The 19,262-nt window shown below is 37.7% G+C and overlaps 1 protein-coding gene across 2 annotated transcripts in view; it reads right to left on the bottom strand.

Moving 5' to 3' along the window:
- The window catches only part of MAGI3 (membrane associated guanylate kinase, WW and PDZ domain containing 3), a 249,282-nt gene that overhangs the window by 14,903 nt on the left and 215,117 nt on the right, over window positions 1-19,262 (bottom strand). For both annotated transcript variants that reach the window (XM_036826556.1, XM_036826563.1), the window contains exons 14-16: window positions 14,583-14,775; window positions 12,031-12,219; window positions 6,759-6,944 (exon numbers count right to left, since the gene is read on the bottom strand). In XM_036826556.1, coding sequence (XP_036682451.1) covers window positions 6,759-6,944; window positions 12,031-12,219; window positions 14,583-14,775 — 568 coding nt within the window. The remainder of the gene's footprint in view (window positions 1-6,758; window positions 6,945-12,030; window positions 12,220-14,582; window positions 14,776-19,262) is intronic.

The following is a 19,262-nucleotide window of genomic DNA, read 5'->3' as shown; positions in this document are numbered from 1 at the left end:
GGTCCATCCACCTCACTACAAATAACTCAATTTTGTTTCTTTTTATGGCTGAGTAATATTCCATTGTATATATGTGCCACATCTTCTTTATCCATTCATCTGTTGATGGACATTTAGGTTGCTTCCATGTCCTGGCTATTGTAAACAGTGCTGCAATGAACATTGTGGTACGGAGATTCATGTTTAAAGGGGAGGTTAATATACAGAAGAGATGGCTCCACAAATCAATGAGGAAAAGAAGTACTATCTAATAGATGGTACTAGAAAAACTGGCTCACTGTAAGAATAAAAAATAAAACTGGATCCCTCCTAAAACTGTATATAAAGGTAGGCTCCAGATGGATTAAAGACCTAAATGCAAAATGCAAAATTAGAAATCTAATAGACGATAATGTAAGAGAAAATTTCTGTGATATGGGGTGGGGAAGGATAACTTATCTTAAATAAAACTTCAAAAGCACAAGCCATAAGGTACTGAATAAAAATTGACTAATTTGGTGACATCTAAATTAAGACTCTCTGTATAACGAAAGGCACCATAGTCAAAGTTAACATACAGATGACAGGAAAAGGTATTTATGTTTTCTAAAACTAAATTGGACTAATGCCTATAATTCACAAGGAATCTCTAAATATCAACAAGACAGCAATCCCACAAGAAAAATGAGTAAAGGATATGAAGAGGCAATTTACAAGAAGAAAAAAACCCCCGAAACAAGCATCCAAATAGATGCTCAAATTCATGCGTAATCAGAGAAATGCAAATTATATACCACTGAAGCAACACTTTCCTTGCTGTACGCTAGCCAACTTGAAAGCTGGATAATGCTGAGTATTGGCGGGGCTGTGAAGATAAAGGATCCTCAGTGTTCTGTTGGTGGGAGTGTAGATGGCTGTAGCTATTACAGAGGACAATCTGACAGTACTTGGCCAAAGTAAGCAACTTCTGTGATCAAGCAATTTCACTCCAATAAATTCTCACACTGTTTTATAAGGTACATATATGAAGGTATAGAGGACAGTTTGTGATAATGTGGAGTTGGAGATGGTGTGGCTGTCTATGGGGGAGGAGACGGGTAATACGTGGTAAATACACAGCACGGAAAATGGTCAAGTAGTTAAAAGCAATCGATTGTGTTCACCCAGCAACTCAGATAAATCTTGAAGGCACTTGATGCTATGATACCAAAAGCACAAGCAAACAAAGAAAAGATAGATAAATTAGACAACATCAACATTAAACTTTTGTGCATCAGAGGACTATACCAAAAAAGTGAAAAGACGACCCGCAAAATGGGAGAAAAGACTTGCAAACCATATATCAGATAAGGATCTAAAATCAGAATACAAAGAAGCCTTATAATTCAACAATAAAAAAGACAACCCAATTAAAAGTGAGTAAAGGATTTGAATAGACATTTCTCCAAAGAAGATATGCAAGTGACCAACAGCACACGAAAAGATGCTCAACATCATTAGTCACCAGGGAAATACAAATCAAAACCATGACGAGATACTATCGTATTTCACACTCACTAGAATGGCTTAAAACACCCACACACATACACACACACACACACACACAGGAAAATAAACGGTGACCACGTGGAGAAACTGGAAGCCTCATACATTACTGGTGGGAATATATAACAATGCAGCTGCTGTGGAAAACAGTTTGACAGTTCCTCAAAAAGTTAAACATGACATCATATGACTCAACAACTCCACACCTAGGTATACACCCAAGAAAAATGAAAACATACATCTGTACAAAAACTGTATGCCAATGTTCATAGCAGCATTATTCATAATAGAAAAAAAATAGAAACAACCCAAGTGTCTATCAAATAATGATTAAATCAGCAAAATGTATATACACATAATGGGATATTATTCATTAGTCATAAAAAGGACATGCTACAACACAGATTAAACATGAAAACATTCTGCTAAGTGAAAGAAGCCAGACACAAAAGGTCAGATATAATTCCATTTGCATGAAATACCTAGCAAATCCATAGAGAAAGAAAGTAGAGTAGTGGTTTCTTATAGGGGTGATAAAATGTTCTGGAATTGGTGGTGACGGTTGCACAACCTTATGAATATACTAAAAACCACTGACTTGTAAACTTTAAAACAATGAAATTTATAGTACATGAGTTATGTCTCAATTAAAAAGAAAAAAGAAGATACAACAACTAAATGCCATGTAAGATCCTGGATTAGATTCTGTAACAATAAAGTGACATTAAAAAAAAGAAAGCATATGGTTCTGAGAAAAAAAACCAGCATAAAATCTATAACACAATACCAGTTATACAACTCAAAAATTAAAGGCAGACACACACAAAAACATGTATTTTAAAAGACATAAATAAAAGGAGGCACATAAAATACACTGGCATAACTGCCAGTGGGAGTAGTGAGAGAAACGAGAGTGGAAAACGGAGACAAGTGAGAATAAACAGATAAATCAACGGAAAACAAAACAAAACGAAAATGATGGCAACACTACCAGAACCATTCTAACATAGCCCTTGGTAGCCTTTGGGAACTTGTGTCCACTCTTAAAAATGCAATGAACAAGACCTGACACAACATCAGGAATCAATTTTAAAAAATCATACCATTTAAAGATTTCTTTACAATAAGCAAGAACAAGCAGGCTGAGTCAGTTTATGCTCTAGACTTGAGAAGGAGCCGCCCTGGTGAAGAGGTGGCAGTGCCGTGGGAATGCCAAACAGCAGGGGGAGTCCCGAGTCCTGAATGTGTCTGAGAGTTTTATACCACACACGACACTTGACTTGGGAACTTGGCAAAATAAGAACAGATACTGAATCATATCTAGCAAAAGGGGGAAAAGAAGGTGAAGGAAACAAGTTTTCTTTTTCCAGGTAACTGTCTTTTATTGATTTACAGTGAGCGGCTTATGGAGAGGTGGGGAGCAGTATCACATGGGATGGAATGCAGCTCTGAGGTATCGATCTGAATGTGTGATTTCTGAAAACAGCTGTAGAGCTGTAAGTATTCATTTGACTCTTTAGTGCAATTGACAGACTTCAGAGAAGCTTGGACGTCTTACGAACTCCATGAATGGGACAGAAGGGACACTTTCTATTTTACCTGAGAAAAGTAAGAGATTCTGAATGTTCCCACAGTTTAATAAAACTTAGAGTATAGTAAAAATAAGGTGTAATCATTGAAACGTGATTTTACATGTCAAACGTGATTGTATTTTAAGAGGCTGCACCTACATATGAAATAACACTTTAAAGCATGGATCTGCTAGGGAGTTTCCCGCCACCCTTCCACTTTTCGTAAACACTGACTGGCATTATATAAGAAATCTTAAGATTGTCCAGAAGACAAGTCCAGAAGTATTTGGGCCAGAATGTCAAAGTTAATTTTTTTTTTTTTTGCCGTGCCACGCAGCTTGCGGGATCTTATTTCCCAGACCAGGGATTGAACCCCAGCTCTCGGCAGTGAAAGCTCGGAGTTCTAACCACTGGACAGCCAGGGAATTCCAAAGTTAATTTTTAAACGGAAGAAAAACAACTGAGTAATTTTGCACAAACTCTCGAAAACACCATCAACAATAAAGGGTAATTTTGAAAAAAAAAAATTATACTAATATCATTCAGCAGTAGAAAGACCACTTCTTTTTCTGTCTCAAGACTACTCAAAGTGTGGTCCATTAGTCAGTCAGCAATAAGATGCATACTGATACTGAGAGTAAAAATTTTTTAATTTTATAATGATTCGACAGAATAATTTTAATTTTTCATTTAATTTTTATTGAATTTTACAAAAATGCTGGTCTGTGATGAACTGGGAAAAAAACCACTGATGCTTCTATATATGGTTTGAGAAACACTGATGTATACTACTGCTAGTTCCACTACTTCTAGCAGCTTCTATCACTACTGCATGCCAAGCATGGTGATATAAGTGCACTACATACATCATTCTCAGAACAACCCTGAAATGTCACAACCCTGTGGCACGGAGGCCTGCTTTTCTTTGTGGGTCACAGAACAAATTTAAGGCTAAAAAGCAGGCCAAAGAGATCATGGTAAAGAAACTGAGATAAAGAAATCTTACCAAAATCATATTAAGTAACAATAAGCCTTCATTCAAAAAATTTGATTGAGCACTTACTATGTGGTTAACACTGTTTTAGGCCCTTGGGATTTAGCACCAAACATGACAAAATCTCTAACTTCATGAATCTTATGACTTTACATTCTAGCAGGGGAGACGACAATAAACAAATAAACTCATAGTTCAATAACCTCAGGTAGAGATAAGTACAATGAAGAAAAGTAAAGCTGAAAAACAAAGAGACTCACAGATACAGAAAACAAATTTAGAGTTACCAAAGGGGAAGGGGGATAGGGGAGGGATAAATTAAGAGGTTGGGATTAACATATACACACTACTATATATAAAATAGATAATCAACAAGGACCTATTGTATAGCACAGGGAACTATACTCAATATTATGTAATAATCTACAAGGGAAAATAATCTGAAAAGGAATATATATATATATATACATAACTGAATCACTGTGCTGTACCTGTAAAACTAACACGATTTTGTAAATCAACTATACTTCAATAAACATTTTTTTAATTAATAATTAAATTAAATTAAATTAAAAAAAAAAAGTAAAGCTGAGTAAGGGAAGACTGGGTCAGGCAGGGGGAGGGTTATTTTAGATACCGTGATTAGTTAGGGAAGGCACAGCAGTTAGGAACACAGATTCTAGAGCCTGTATTCAAATACTTGTTCTGTCACTAGTTTTATGACCACGGGCAAGTTCTCTAACTGCTCTGTGGCTCGTTTCCTCGCCTATAGAATGGGACATTAATAGTGCCGACCTAGGGTTAGTGTGAGGATTAACTGATTTAGCAGATGTAAAGTACTTAGGACAATAGCTGCCACATAGTAAGCGCTTCTTAAATATTATTATTTCCTTAGGCAGTGAGTGAGGGAGGCAGCCATGCAAAGACGTGGTAAGATAATGACAGCTATCACTAGATGAGCACCTTAGGGTATTTATGCAGATTATGTACATTTTCACCTTTAATTTTCACAGTGATCCTGAAATAGATATCATTATTCCCACCCTACAGATTAAAAACTGAAGGTTAGAAATGTTAAGTGGCTTGTTTAAGGTCAGACAACTAGCTAATAGGTGTCAGTGAACTCTTGTCAGTCAAAAGCTTACTTCTTTATTAGGCTTATATTGCCTCTGCTAGGTATTGGCATGGAACTGAAAATCTCCTGACTCTTACTTTGCTCAATCGCTTGTTCATCCATTTACTCATTCCTTCATTCAAAAAAATATTTACTGAGTGCCTAGCAAGTATCTAGTCAATTGGTAACATTTTCTTTGTCTTCAAAGAGCAGACCCTTTAATAGGGAGATAGTGATGTAACAGTGCGCCGTGAATTGCAGAGATAAGGAGTGCTATGGGACTGGGGGAGGAAGCCCATGTGCACAGAGGCCAATGAGGACCAGTTCAAGAGAGGATCTGGAAAAAGAGAAAGAGAGAGAGAGAGAGAGAGAATTTGGAAAGAACTGGGAGGTAAATTTAAAAGGCAGGCTGGGAACAAAATCGTAAAACACTTTCTGTGCAGAGAGCGGGGAAGCACTGGAGCTTGCACTGAAGAGGACTTTAGAAGGAAGAAGCTGCAGAGTCTGGGACAGAGTGTGGGCAGAGTGCGGAACAGGCTAGAGAAGGGAAAAGAGCAGAGGCAGGGATGTCACAGCGTCTTAGAATGAGAAGGGGCCTCCGAGAGCAGCCAGACGAACTCGTGTCCACAAAGAAATCCCCCTACAGAATCTTGGACAGAGGGGAGATTTATGTAATACCTTAGATACAAAGGTATATGAGTGGTACAGGAGGAAGGGGAAAGAAAGCAAGAATCAAGAATTAAAAGACCTGAAAACTGACTAGCTTAGAGGATCATGGGGAGCAAGGGGGACATGGACACACATTACGGTACAAGGAATTTTAACATGAAAGACTGACCCTTCGCAATTCTGTTGCTTTTGGCTTCTCGTAAGTTGTACAAAATCAGGAAAAATGAGATGAGCATTATTTAACAGTTACCTTGTAATTCATGAACAAAGCCCATGAACTGGTGCTATTCAAAAATGGTTCCTAATCAGAAATTCTTAATGATCAAAGAAAGGCAGCCTTAAAGCAAGGCAAGACACTAAGTGCGTTGTATGCCCTATTTACTGGCCATTCCGACGCACTCCCCTTCCCCCATTTGTAAAGCAGCTACCAGAACGAAGCCCTGCCTGCGAGGCAAGGCACGCTACGGCACAGGCCTGACATGAAAGGCTTGATACCAACAGTGACTTTCTTGGAACTCTTTAGAGGATTTTCTCTCACTCAAGCAGAGACTTGAGACGTAATTTTCAGAAAATAAGATCTGAAAAGTATTACCGATGTCCTTTGCTCTGGGTGCTTGCTCCTTCAGCACATAAATAAGTGGCCATGTCCTGTGCCAGGCAGCATAAGCTACTCACTAGCTGTATTATTTTTCTTGAGCTACTGACAACTTTATGATAAACTGTCTTTTAAATTCATTAAATGCAAAAGGTAAAAAATGAGACTCCAGGGCGTATAAATGGTTCTATCACTGCAGTGGTTCTGGCAATGCTGGAGGAAGCCACTGCCTTCTGCAGGCTCTGTGTCCCTCAGATCAGTGTGGGGAAGGCAGATCTACTGGTTCCTTACCTTCTTCAGCAATGACTGTTAGTGTGACGGTGGCACCGGCATCTTTGATCAGCTGAACAATGTTATCATGGGACAATTCAACAATGGACTGCCCATTCACTGCAGAGATATGATCTCCAACTTTCAGCTTCCCACAGCGATCAGCTGGACTTCCTTCTATGACTCGGCCAATTTTATGAGGAATAACTATGGGAAAAAAAATCCCCAGGTTTTTCAATTATTTAACATATCTCGGAGTGTCGGATTTATCATCATCATCATCAAAAATTCAACATAGTAACGTCAAAGAAAATTCTTTAAAGATATATCAAAAAACCACCACCCGTGATCATCCTATCCAAATGCAACTATTTTCATATTATCTTCCACTCTTTGTCCACAGGCATAGATACTCTTTACATAGTTGCAATCATAGCATATAAACCTCTTTGCTTCTTTCCACTTACCAGAAACCTTTTTCCAATTTTTATATTGTCATCCTAATGATCCAGTTTAAAGGCTATTGACCTCAGTGATACTTATGAGACTATCTCATGTTTCTTGTTTGTTGTTGGCTGTTTAGGCTGCATCATGTTTTTGGCTATTTTAGAAACTGCCACAATGAGATCATCTTTGGTTCTGTTGAAGGGGCATTTACTCCCACAAGGAATCTTGTAAATAAATGCAGTTCAAAATCAAGTTTAGGACTCAGATTGGTCAGAAATCCAGTTACAGTGAAATGACTGATCATTAAAATGAATCATACTTATTTCTAGAGCAAAATTAATTCCTTTTATTTAATGCCTTTAGATTTTTTTTAAAATCAGAAAAGCGGAGTGAATTAGAACATTAATGTTTAACATTAAGATTATTTGGCTTATGGATAAAATCATACCCTGAATGCACAAAGCTGAATCTAAGACGTTTGCAAAGACACTCTGTGCAGTTCTATTATATCTCTAGCATAATGCTAAAGGCTTTCTTAGAGTAACTATTAAGACACTTTACTGTTATTATGCCTTAAAATGAGTTCTCAGACATTCGGGAAATCTTGTCAAAATATCTTTCACCATTTAATAAGGGGCATTCATATTGAGAAACAAATGTTCCTTCTATGTTCTCTAAGAATTTCTTTGCCTAGGTCAGTAAATTTATCAGGCACCTGAGCTCCTGCGGAATACGGAGACTTATTGTTATGAATAAGGATAATTTAATATTTTAAAATGGCACTGTGATTACGTTTAATTTCCATAGTAAAATGGGCTCCTTACTAGTATTTCTGAATTATATCTAGGTGTATGTTAGGGCCATTTTAATAGACCTTCATTTGGACTGGAAGTTATTCTCGGCCATGATTTATGTCCCCCCAGACAGTGAGTGCCATTCCTTGGCTCTTCTAGGATTATACACTGGGAGACTTTATCTTAAAAATGAGGAAGTCAATGTTGGAAGCAAGTGCCTTTTAGCTCTGAATTATATCAAGCACTTATTATACCATTTTCCCTGTAAACAAACTAATTAGAAAAGCTCCAGAGCAGCATGGGCCATGTCCTGTGCCAGGCAGCATGAGCTGATTGCCCTGATAGTACAACAGGTGGCATATCAGAAACATAAGGAGAATCACACAGTGGCCCTGTGGTGACCTTCTACATCAATATCTTAGTTACTCTCCTTCTTAGAAGAGATTTACTTGTACACAATGTTCATTCCAGATCCCCCGAGAAGAAAATCATTCAGCTCCCTGGAACACTGAAAGGGGTTTGTTCAGACTTGGGAAAGCATCACACAACATGAATCTCTGATGTCCCAGTGGTTCCTTTCTCATCCTGTGAGCAATGTGGTCAAAAGGAATTGGCAAATCTTGGTACAGAACTTCACACAGGGTTAATCGTCGAGGTGAGAGAAGATAAAAGTAGTCAGATCGCTATTTTCTTGACATTTATAGCAGCACCACCAAAACAGCTAAAAATAGCAGACCAGCAGAAAGATAACTTCTGAACATTCTCTGAATAGACTGGGAAGTTTTCAAAGTAACTGCATGGCTAAGGAAACGTCTAAGTCCTGCCTTGTTGTTGGTATATACAAACTCTATAGGCATCTGCCATAAAGCCAATTTATCCGTCTTCAATCATCTTGGCCTAAATCTGTCTCACAGACTGGCCTGTCCAGCTGCTGGGATCACTTCAGTGCTCTTAAAACATTTCTTTTCAGGAAAAGAAAGGACAGTAACTGGAAATGCCCCCTTCTCAAAGAAATCCTTTGCAACCAGAACTGAAAAGTATATGATAACAGAAACACTAAAACCTCTGAAGTACTGGCAATGCAAAAACTAGCCAAGTCCTTTTCATCTTCAGTAGAGGTCTTTTCTAAGTACTCCATTCATGTAGCTCTGACACGAACTGGGTCCAGGGCAAGAAGGATGCTGGGCCCGGATCCCTGATCTTTGAAAAAGTCAAAGGTAGAGAATCTCAGTATTTTATAACTGGTATTAGAGGTGCTGCTGGGAACTCGTCTTGTGACAAATGTCAGCAGTAAATACATTTCGGCAGAAGGGAAAAAACCCCCAACAATCTACACTGTGCAGAATACCAATCTATACCAAGACAAGATCCGTAAAGAATGATCGATTCTGACAGACAGGTTTCTGGCCTTTTCACCTGTGCTAACTCTTTTCTAAACCAAACTTTCATTGTTATGCAGTTTGCAGCAACTGCTCAGTCTCTGTGAGAGAAAGCTCCACATGCAAGCTTACCCCAGGATCCTTCTAGCTATAAGAGATAAACGGAGTTTCAAGAAGAATGCTTGCAGGTCTCAGAATTTTGTGAGATTATTAACTAGCACTTCAGTGAAATTACGAATTCTGGTTTTGCTCCATGACTGAAAATCTCAAGTACTTTATATAAAATTCGTTGACAACCTAAGCCTAATTTACCATTCAGGCTGATAATTAATGAGCTGCAAACACTCATTTCTGCCACCATTAGCTGCTGCCTCAATCTTACATTTTAATTGGGCTTTCTTTCCCATCTCATTACTCAAATATTGATAAACTTTTTAATGTTTCTTTAAAAAAAAAAGGTCAAGAGGCAGTGACAATTTTATAAATAATGATGATGACAATGGTAGAAACTACAACAAGCAGCAGCAGCTAGCATTTATTGAAGGTCCAGGCAAAGGGCTTCACACGCGGTATCTCCTTTAATCCTCACAAACACACGAGACAGGAAGTGTTATCATCATCCTCATTTCACAGCGGAAGCTGGAGCTCTTGGAGGCTAAGTAAGGTGCCCAAGATCAGACAGCTATTAAAAGACATAAGCAGGTCTAGGATCCAAGTTTGTCTGATTACAAAGCCCAGCACTTAATGACACTGTATAATTCAGAGACCTAGCATCTATGGTATGTAAAACCATCAAAATAGTAAGAAGGAATTTAAACAAATACATACAAAAAGATTTAAAAATTTTAAATATAAACAAATAAATATACACAAATGAAATATTTAATATATAATGTATTGAAGTATGATAATATAAATTTTAAACAAACAAGTATAAAAATATGTTAAACATATTTAAGTTAACATAATTTATTTTACTTAATTCCTCTATATCTCCTAGTTTTATGGTGAGCACTAGACTGTCCCCTAATTTCTGTAGTGCTAGAAAAGGAGTATCCTCAATATGAAAAGCGGTTAGCATCTACCATGCTGAGTAATAATCTTTCACTATTTTTGTTAATCTGAATGCCTGGGATTATTGCATGGTATTAGAATGAGAATATGATTATCTAAAATGGAAATCAGTATTTTGAAAAACAAATAACCAATGATACAAAATAAAATCTACCTAAATGCTGCTTCCTTTTATTTTTCTGACACAGGCCACATAATCATCCTCAAAGCATCAGTGACAGTTCCAGTTCCAAGCATTACCATAGCAACGGCTTTTGGAAAATGGAAACTAGTATCAGTGAGCAGTGACCTGATACTACAGTAATAACTCATCCATGTCACGGAATCTTCTTCCTCTACACAACTGCATTAATTCTAGCAAGATTTTTGCAAATTGGTTTGGCTCACAACACTTTACTGAAAGTGTTTTCTTTTTTTACTACGGTTTTAGTGACCATCTAGTCTAAAAGTATCTCACTACCCAAGATATAATCAAATCCACTGGCCAAGGCAAGAATGCCATTTTCATGTGGTCGAAGATTTTTATCACTTGACTTGGAAAAATAAAGCTACCAGACAAGCATAATACATAAATATTAATTTGCTGGTTCTCATCTTATATTCATTTGGATTTTACAATTATATTTAAAGATGATTATTTCTTAGAAACATAAAGACACGACAAATATTTAATTTGCTGAATCATAACAGCCCTGAACATACTAGAGGTAATTCCTCCTTTGTTGAGGGAATTAATACACATACTCATCCTCCTCAGATGACAATATTCTGTTAAGCTGGGTTCAGGATATTTAATTTTTCAAGGTTCTGACAAAATTTTTACCTTTCAATGAAGCATATAAGGTAAGAATGCCTCTTATCATTCAAGAAGGTCGCTTTATAGCTGGAATACGGCAACTATTATTAAATAACATGAAAGGACTATTTAAGACATATTTGGGTCAAGATTTTTCTGGTAATCTGTTTTACTTCTTCTCAACTGTTTCTAGCATTTAATTCATTTCTGCATACACGATTTCCCCTAATTTGAAAAAAACACCTATGCTCCCATAATTTTAAAAATTCAGCATTGTCCTTTCACTAAATCAATTAGGTCACATCCCTGATATACTGCCACAATATAATCTTGATGCAAACCAAGCTACTAATAAGACTTATTTTATGGAATCTGAGAGAGATAGATAAACCTGAAGCCTGGAAGGTTTGATTCAGATTACCTAATTTTTTTTTCTAATACAGTCAATTTCCTTTTTTTTTTTTTTTTTCTTGATGTGGACCATTTTTAAAGTCTTTATTGAATTTTTTGTGTTTTATGTTTTGACTTTTCGGCTGTGAGGCATATGGGATCTTAGCTCCCCGACCAGGGATTGAACCCACACCCCCCGCATTAGAAGGTGAAATCTTAACCACTGGACCACCAGGGAAGTCCCCAGATTACCTAATTTTGAAAATAAAGAAAATATTCAGCATTTTAAAAAAAGATAACTCTCTGAGGCAACTTATATCAACACATGATTCCTAACTAGTTTCATAAACCCCAGCAGGCAACTCAGAAAACTGGAATTATAGGGAGGGATAACAGGACATAGGAGCCCTTACCTCCTGGAGGTGGCTTGCTTTTGGAAGTGAGAATGACAAAGCCAAATCCTTCATTTTCTTTTCGTTGCAAGACAACATCATAGGCCTCCTGGGGAGCAGGCTTGGCTGGGACCTCTGCTCGGTTCAGGCGGGGAGAGCCATTCTGTGTTGAAAGGAAGGCTTGAGAGCTGTCATCCTCAGGTTGTTTCTCTATAATAAACATGATCAATTTTGATATTTCTGGAATATCATAACTCTTGATAACTAAAGTGTTTTTGTGCTACGCCTTTCACAAGAAAATTTAGTTTCTAATAACATAAAGAATAGAAAAGCAGCACCTCCACCCACGTGAGCTCTGGACCTAATTTGAGTGCAGATGTAGGCGGCAGCAGTCCAGCTGACTTCTTAAATGCTCTTCAAGTACATAGTTGGAAAAATGCAAAATGTTACCTCACTTTAAAGGAAGGTTTTCAAAGCTTCTGTGAAATTTGATAGTAAAAATATTCTTCTTGAAATTATTTTAATTCCAGAAAGGTTTTTAACCTGGACCAGTAATTTTTTAAAAAGCTGATAATGAATAACAACATAGTAAACTTCCTTTTAAAATCAACTTTAAATATAATTTAGTGCAGTGACTGACACTCATGACGTCTGAGAGGTCACTGCATCAGGATAGAGGTGCTGCCCATTACAGGTTGAGAACAGTTTGCCATCTACACAGAATTTATCTTTTACAATGTGTTTTACAACTGCAGGTTCCTGATGGGTGATACCAGATGAGTTAACCATCAGCAGTTCTCAGGCATACAACAAGCTGTCCACATGAATGGCAAACTCTCCTAGGCATAGATTAGGTCATATGGAATTCCTAGCAAATGGGCAGTTAACCTACACCTTTTTCTCCTATTCAAGATAACATCAGAATGTGAGAAAGAATGACACAAGTTAGTCCTAACTGATTTTAAAAAAAGAGCAAATTTTGTGCCATAATTTGATACAAAACATCATAAACAACCACCTCCAACACACTGCTATCGATGAATATGCATTTACAAGGTCTCTTTGGGTCAAAATCTATGTGATTCTGAGAATACGTTTTTGCACCTCGACAAAGTGTCACCAACATCCAATCATTAATAAAAAATAAAGGTTCTTTTTGATATAATGCATGGTTAGAATGAATTAGCTAAAATGCTTCCAGTAATATCAAACTACTATGAAACTTCTTCATGATGCTTTCCAGGAGGGAGCCAACCTCTAGTTGTAGAGCATCACATTTTTTACTCTGTGTAGTTATGTTCTGACTTCAGCACAACCAAATGGAGGCAACGCTGCATTAAAATTTGTATGCATCACGGAATACCTGATATTTAGGAAGGGAGGTGGGCCTTTACTTTGTTGTTATTTATTTATTTATTTATTTGGCTGTGCCGGGTCTTAGTTGCAGCACGCGGGATCTTCGTTGCTGCGTGTGGGATCTTTTAGTTGTGGCATGAGGGATCTTTAGTTTCAGCAATGCAGGCTCTTAGTTGCAGCAAGCAGGATCTAGTTCCCTGACCAGGGATCGAACCCGGGCCCCTGCATTGGGAGCAGGGAGTCTTCACCACTGGACCACGAGGGAAGTCCCTGGGCCTTTACTTTGGACGCTGCAATCACAAACACGGTGCCTCATTTTTAAGAGTAATGCAACTATTCATCAAGTCGACAAACATTTTTTTATGTCCACTCTGTGCCAGGCAGGCATTCTTCTAAGTACTGGGGACACAGCACATAACTAAATGGATGAAACTCCCAAACTACATGAGGTTTACATTCTTGTGGTGCCACAGGGTTGTCTTTTAAAAATTTTTAAGTGGCAAGAATTCACTTTTAAAAATTTCTACTTAATAGTCACAAAACTATTGAAGAGAAAATACATGAGATTTTCATACCCTAGTGTAATGGTTTAGACCCCAGGCTCTGTAATTAAACTACCTGTTTTAATCCTGGTCCTACTACCTACCACCTATGTGTTTCTCAACCTTTCTGTGAGTAACTAGAATAATGATAGTGTTTACATCATAGTGTTGTAAAGAGTAGGTAAAAGAATATGTCTGGGACGTGGTAAGCACTCAAATGTTAAATTATATTATACTAAAACTTGTCAAGTAGAAACATTCTGTCCTCTTTGAATATTTAGGATCATCAGGATCCGAAATCTTTTGATATTCAGCTAATGGGATATCTTGGTATGACTAAATAACTTTGTTTTTCAGAAAACAGATTGAAGCTGATACTCCGATCTACAATGCCACATTGGCAAATTCATCAATATATATTAATATAATCTTAATATAGAGGCCCAAAATTTATTTCTCTTTTTTGATAGTAGTAGTATTATTTCTGAATCCTTTTGACCTTACATGGCCTTCCACAATGAGGCCTTGGATCACACCAAATGAGTTATCTCATACACTATTAAACATCATAAAATAACCTGCAAAAAAAAAAAACCCAAAAAACGCCCCCAAAATGTGGACTAAGTCTCTTTGTTTCTTTTTTTAACTTATCAGAGAAGGAACAGGTTCACATACCACCGTAGAAGATCTTTCTTCTGACAGTTAATAACACATGGCCATTTCGAGCAGCAGTTGTCATTAGGTCTAGCACTTGTTTGTGTGATTTCCCTTTAACAGGAATTCCATCAATGCACATCAGCTCATCAGCTGCACGGAGACGACCATCTTTCTCAGCTGCGCCCAGAGGAATGATGGCCCCAATGTATATCTGATAAGATATAAGGTGTAGGTTGGTCTATACAGTCTACTAAGATGTACTGAGATCCTTAACTACCAAGTTAAGTACTTCCTGACTCAGAACTGTGCAAACCAACAGATTTTTGCAGTTCAACATGAAAACTGTCTTATTTTAGAAAGGTGAAATCTTAGAAATTGACCATTCCCCAAAATGGCACTTCAAACGACCACACCACATAATCTCTTCTGGATTTTCTGGGTTAGGGACAAGGAAGACAGAAAATACAAAGTATTTCAATAACTTAAAAAATACTACTATCACTTCCATTACTATAACAAAACAAAAACCTTAAACTCAGAAAACGCAATTCTGTGGAGTAGCTACTAGTAAAGTCCACTGAATGTCATCAGGAAAGATTTTTTTTGTACGCTGTTCATAGCAACTGGAATAATTCTTACAATACTCCCATTACATAAGGCTATTAGTACAAGTTTAGTATATGCAAAAGAGAAATATGTCTTGTTTCTAAATTATAAAGCAGTAAATATTTTAAGGGAACAGAGTGACCTAAGATTCACTTGCATCTAGGTGAACAGATCTAATTCATTCTGTTTGCCAGCAATCAGAATCCTATAATTAGGTAATCCTAAATGTTTGGGCTAGTTTCAGAGCTGCTAGAACCCTACATTTAAGAGAAGATAAAGTGAAAGCATTTCCTCTAAGATCAGGAGCAAGATAAGGATGCTCCTTATCTTGTCTTGTCACTTTTATTCTACATAGTATTGGAAGTCCTAGCTACAGCAATCAGACAAGAAAAAGAAATAAAAGGAATCCAAATTGGATAGAAGTAAAACTGTCACTGTTTGCAGATGACATTATAGTATATGTAGAAAATCCTACATATATGTAGAAATTCCTGCCACCAGAAAACTACTAGAGTTCATCAATGAATTCGGTAAGGCTGCAGGATACAAAATTAATATACAGAAATCTGTTGCATTTCTATACACTAATAATAAACTGTCAGAAAGGGAAATTAAGGAAACAATCCTATTTACCATTGCATCAAAAAGAACAAAATACCTAGGAATAAACCTACTAAGGAGGTAAAAGACCTGTACTTGGAAGACTATAAGTCACTGATGAAAGAAATTGGAGACGACACAAACAGACGGAAAGATATACTGTGTTATTGGGCTGGAAGAATTAATATTGTTAAAATGACCATACTACCCAAAGCAATCTACAGATTCAATGCAATCCCTATCAAAATACCAAGGGCATTTTTCACAGAACTAGAACAAAATTTTTTTTTTAATTTGTATGGAAACACAAAAGATCCCAAATAGACAAAACAATCTTGAGAAAGAAGAACAGATCTGGAGGAATCACATTCCCTGACTTCAGACTATACTACAAAGCTACACTAATCAAAACAGTACGGTACTGGCCCAAAAACAGACACATAGATCAATGGAACAGAAGAATAGAGAGCCCAGAAATAAACCCACACACTTATGGTCAATTAATCTATGACAAAGGAGGCAAGAATATACAATGGAGAAAAGACAGTCTCTTCAATAAGTGGTGCTGGGAAAACTGGACAGCTACATGCAAAAGAATGAAATTAGAACACTCTCTAATACCATATACAAAAATAAACTCAAAATCAATTAAAGATCTAAGTGTAAGATGGGATACTCTAAAACTGCTGGAGGAAAACATAGGTAAAACATTCTTTGACATGAATTGCAGCAATATTTTTTTGGATCCATCTTCTAGAGTTATGGAAATAAAGACAAAAATAAATCAGATGTAATCAAACTTAAAAGCTTTTTTACAGCAAAGGAAACCATAAACAAAACAAAAAGACAACCTACGAACTGGGAGAAAATATTTGCAAATGATGAGACCAATGAGGGTTTAATATCCAAAATATACATACAGCTCATACAGCTTAATATCAAAAAAAAAACACAACCTGATTAAAAAATGGGCAGAAGACCTGAACAGACATTTTTCCAAAGAGGAATTGCAGATGGCCCACAGGCACATGAAAAGATGCTCAACATCGCTAATCATCAGGCAAGTCAAAACCACAATGAGGTATCAACTCACACCTGTCAGAATGGTTATCATCAAAAAGTCTACAAATAACAAATGTTGGCAAGGATGTGGAGGAAAGGGAAATCTTTCACAATGTTAGTGGGAATACAAATTGGTGCAGCCACTGTCAAAAACAGTATGCAGGTTTCTCAAAAAACAAAAATAGCACTACCCTATGACCCGGCAATTCCATTCCTGGGTATATATCTAAAAGAAATGAAAACACTAACTTGAAAAGATACATGTACTCCAACATTCATAACAGCATTATTTACAATTGCCAAGATATGGAAGCAACCTAAGTGTCCATCAACAGATGAATGGATAAAGAAGATGTGATCTATATCTATATACACACCTATATACACATACATATATGTACAATGGAATACTACTAGGCCATAAAAAAGAATGAAATTTTGCCATTTGAAACAACATGGATGGACTTGGAGGGCATTATGCTAAGTGAAACAAGTCAGACAAAGACAAATACTGTATGATGTCACTTATACATGGAATATATCACTTACATGTGGAATATAAGTGATATCACTTATATGTGGAAAAATACAAAAAACTGGTGAATATAACAGAAAAGAAGCAGACTCATAGATATAGGAAACAAACTAGTGGCTACTGGTGGGGAGAGGGAAAGGGGGAGGGGCAATATGGGCATAAGGGATTAAGAAGTACAAACTATTATGTATGAAGTAAGATATGAGGATATATTGTACAAAACAGGGAATATAGTCAATATCTTATAATAATTATAAGTGGAGTATGACCTTTAAAAATTGTGAAACACTATACTGTACACATGTAACATATAATATTGTACATCAACTATACTTCAATTAAAAAAGAGAGAAGAGAAGAGAAAGGTTTCTCCCAAGTTGTTTGAGAAAAATTCTTAAAACACCTATGTGAACAAACACTATGAGTATCAACAAAATAGGAAGCGACAAACTACATCTACAAAACTACATCTACTATCAGAAACAGTCAAGAGGAATACAACTAGTTTGGAGGAGGTATGGTCCAACATGGTGTTGTAAGAAGATCCTGAACTCACGTCCTCCCATGGACACATGGAATCTACAGCTACATACGGAACAATTCCCTCTGAAAAAGATTTGAAAATTAGCTGAACAATTCCTTTACAAGAAATGGTAAAAGGGCCACACTGAGATGGGTAGGAAAGGCGGAGACATGGTCTGCCAAACCCTACCCCCCAGCATAGTGACCCATAATCAGAAGCATCTCATAAATCTGGAGCTTCTCCCTAAGGAGTGAGGGGTTCGTGCCTCACATCATGCAACTTAACCTTTGCATCTGCAATGGAGAGATGGACCTCCAAAATGTCTGGCTTGGAAAACCAAAGGGGCTCACATCCAGGGGACCCAAAGGGCTATAGGGAACTGAGATACTTTTCTTAAAGGGTTTACACACAGACTCACTCACCCCGGGGACCAGCGCCAAAGCAGCAGTTTGAAAACTGCCTAGACTGTATGTGAAGGAGATTCATTTGCTACTCTTAAAGCATCTGCTGAAGGGCTGGGGCTCTACTGGGACTCTCTCCAGGGACAGAGGTGCTAGCAGGTGCCAATTTTTGTGCTCTCCCTCTACTCTGCTGTGCCAGTGGATGCACCCTGGCCCTACACTCTCCTACTGCCCCGCTAAAGCTAGTGGGTATGCCCTGGCCCTGCACTTTCTTGCTGCTTAGCTAAAGCTGGTGGGCACATGTAGTCCACACAGGGGTCATTCCTTGACTGCCTGGCGCTGGTGGCCAGGGCAGCCTGCAATCTTGAGTCCCATGAGACTGTAACAATAAGAGAGACAGTTCTTGACAAGCTCCCACCCCCATGGCACTACACAGACTGCAGACTGAAACACCGCCCCCCCACCCCAGTCTTTCTGTGAAAAAGGCCTATTTACTTGTCCTAGCTTGAGGGGCAGGGTTCAGCTTTGCCACACATCTAGAGGCTACAGAGGTGCTTTCAGGGAACATAGACCAGAGATGCCATCTTTGCACTCTTCCCTGGCTTCACTACGGTTCCCTGGTACCTCCCAGAAATGAGCTTATAAACTTGTTTGAAGTCCTGATTTTTGCAACTGTCACCCAGGTGATACCTCCAAATCTCCTGGTCTGGAGGCCAGCAGAGTTTACAACTGCAGTCCCACAGGACTGTATATGTTGACATACTTTAAAAGCTGCTGCCTGAGGGTATGGCTTCCAATCAGCCTGAAGCTAGATGCTGACTGAGGTCCCTCCCTTTGGAACACTGAGAGGTCTTGGCACACCCTCAGTGACTGGGACTTATTGAGAATAAATCAGGCTGCTTAGACAATCACAAAGGTTGGAGAGACAACCAAGAGCTAGGGCAAAGTTGAAAGATAAGGTCATCTCCTAA

This window comes from Balaenoptera musculus, chromosome 1 (genome assembly GCF_009873245.2).
Source record: "Balaenoptera musculus isolate JJ_BM4_2016_0621 chromosome 1, mBalMus1.pri.v3, whole genome shotgun sequence".
In the NCBI taxonomy this organism is placed as follows: domain Eukaryota; kingdom Metazoa; phylum Chordata; class Mammalia; order Artiodactyla; family Balaenopteridae; genus Balaenoptera; species Balaenoptera musculus.
This window is presented reverse-complemented; position numbering and strand designations above follow the sequence as displayed.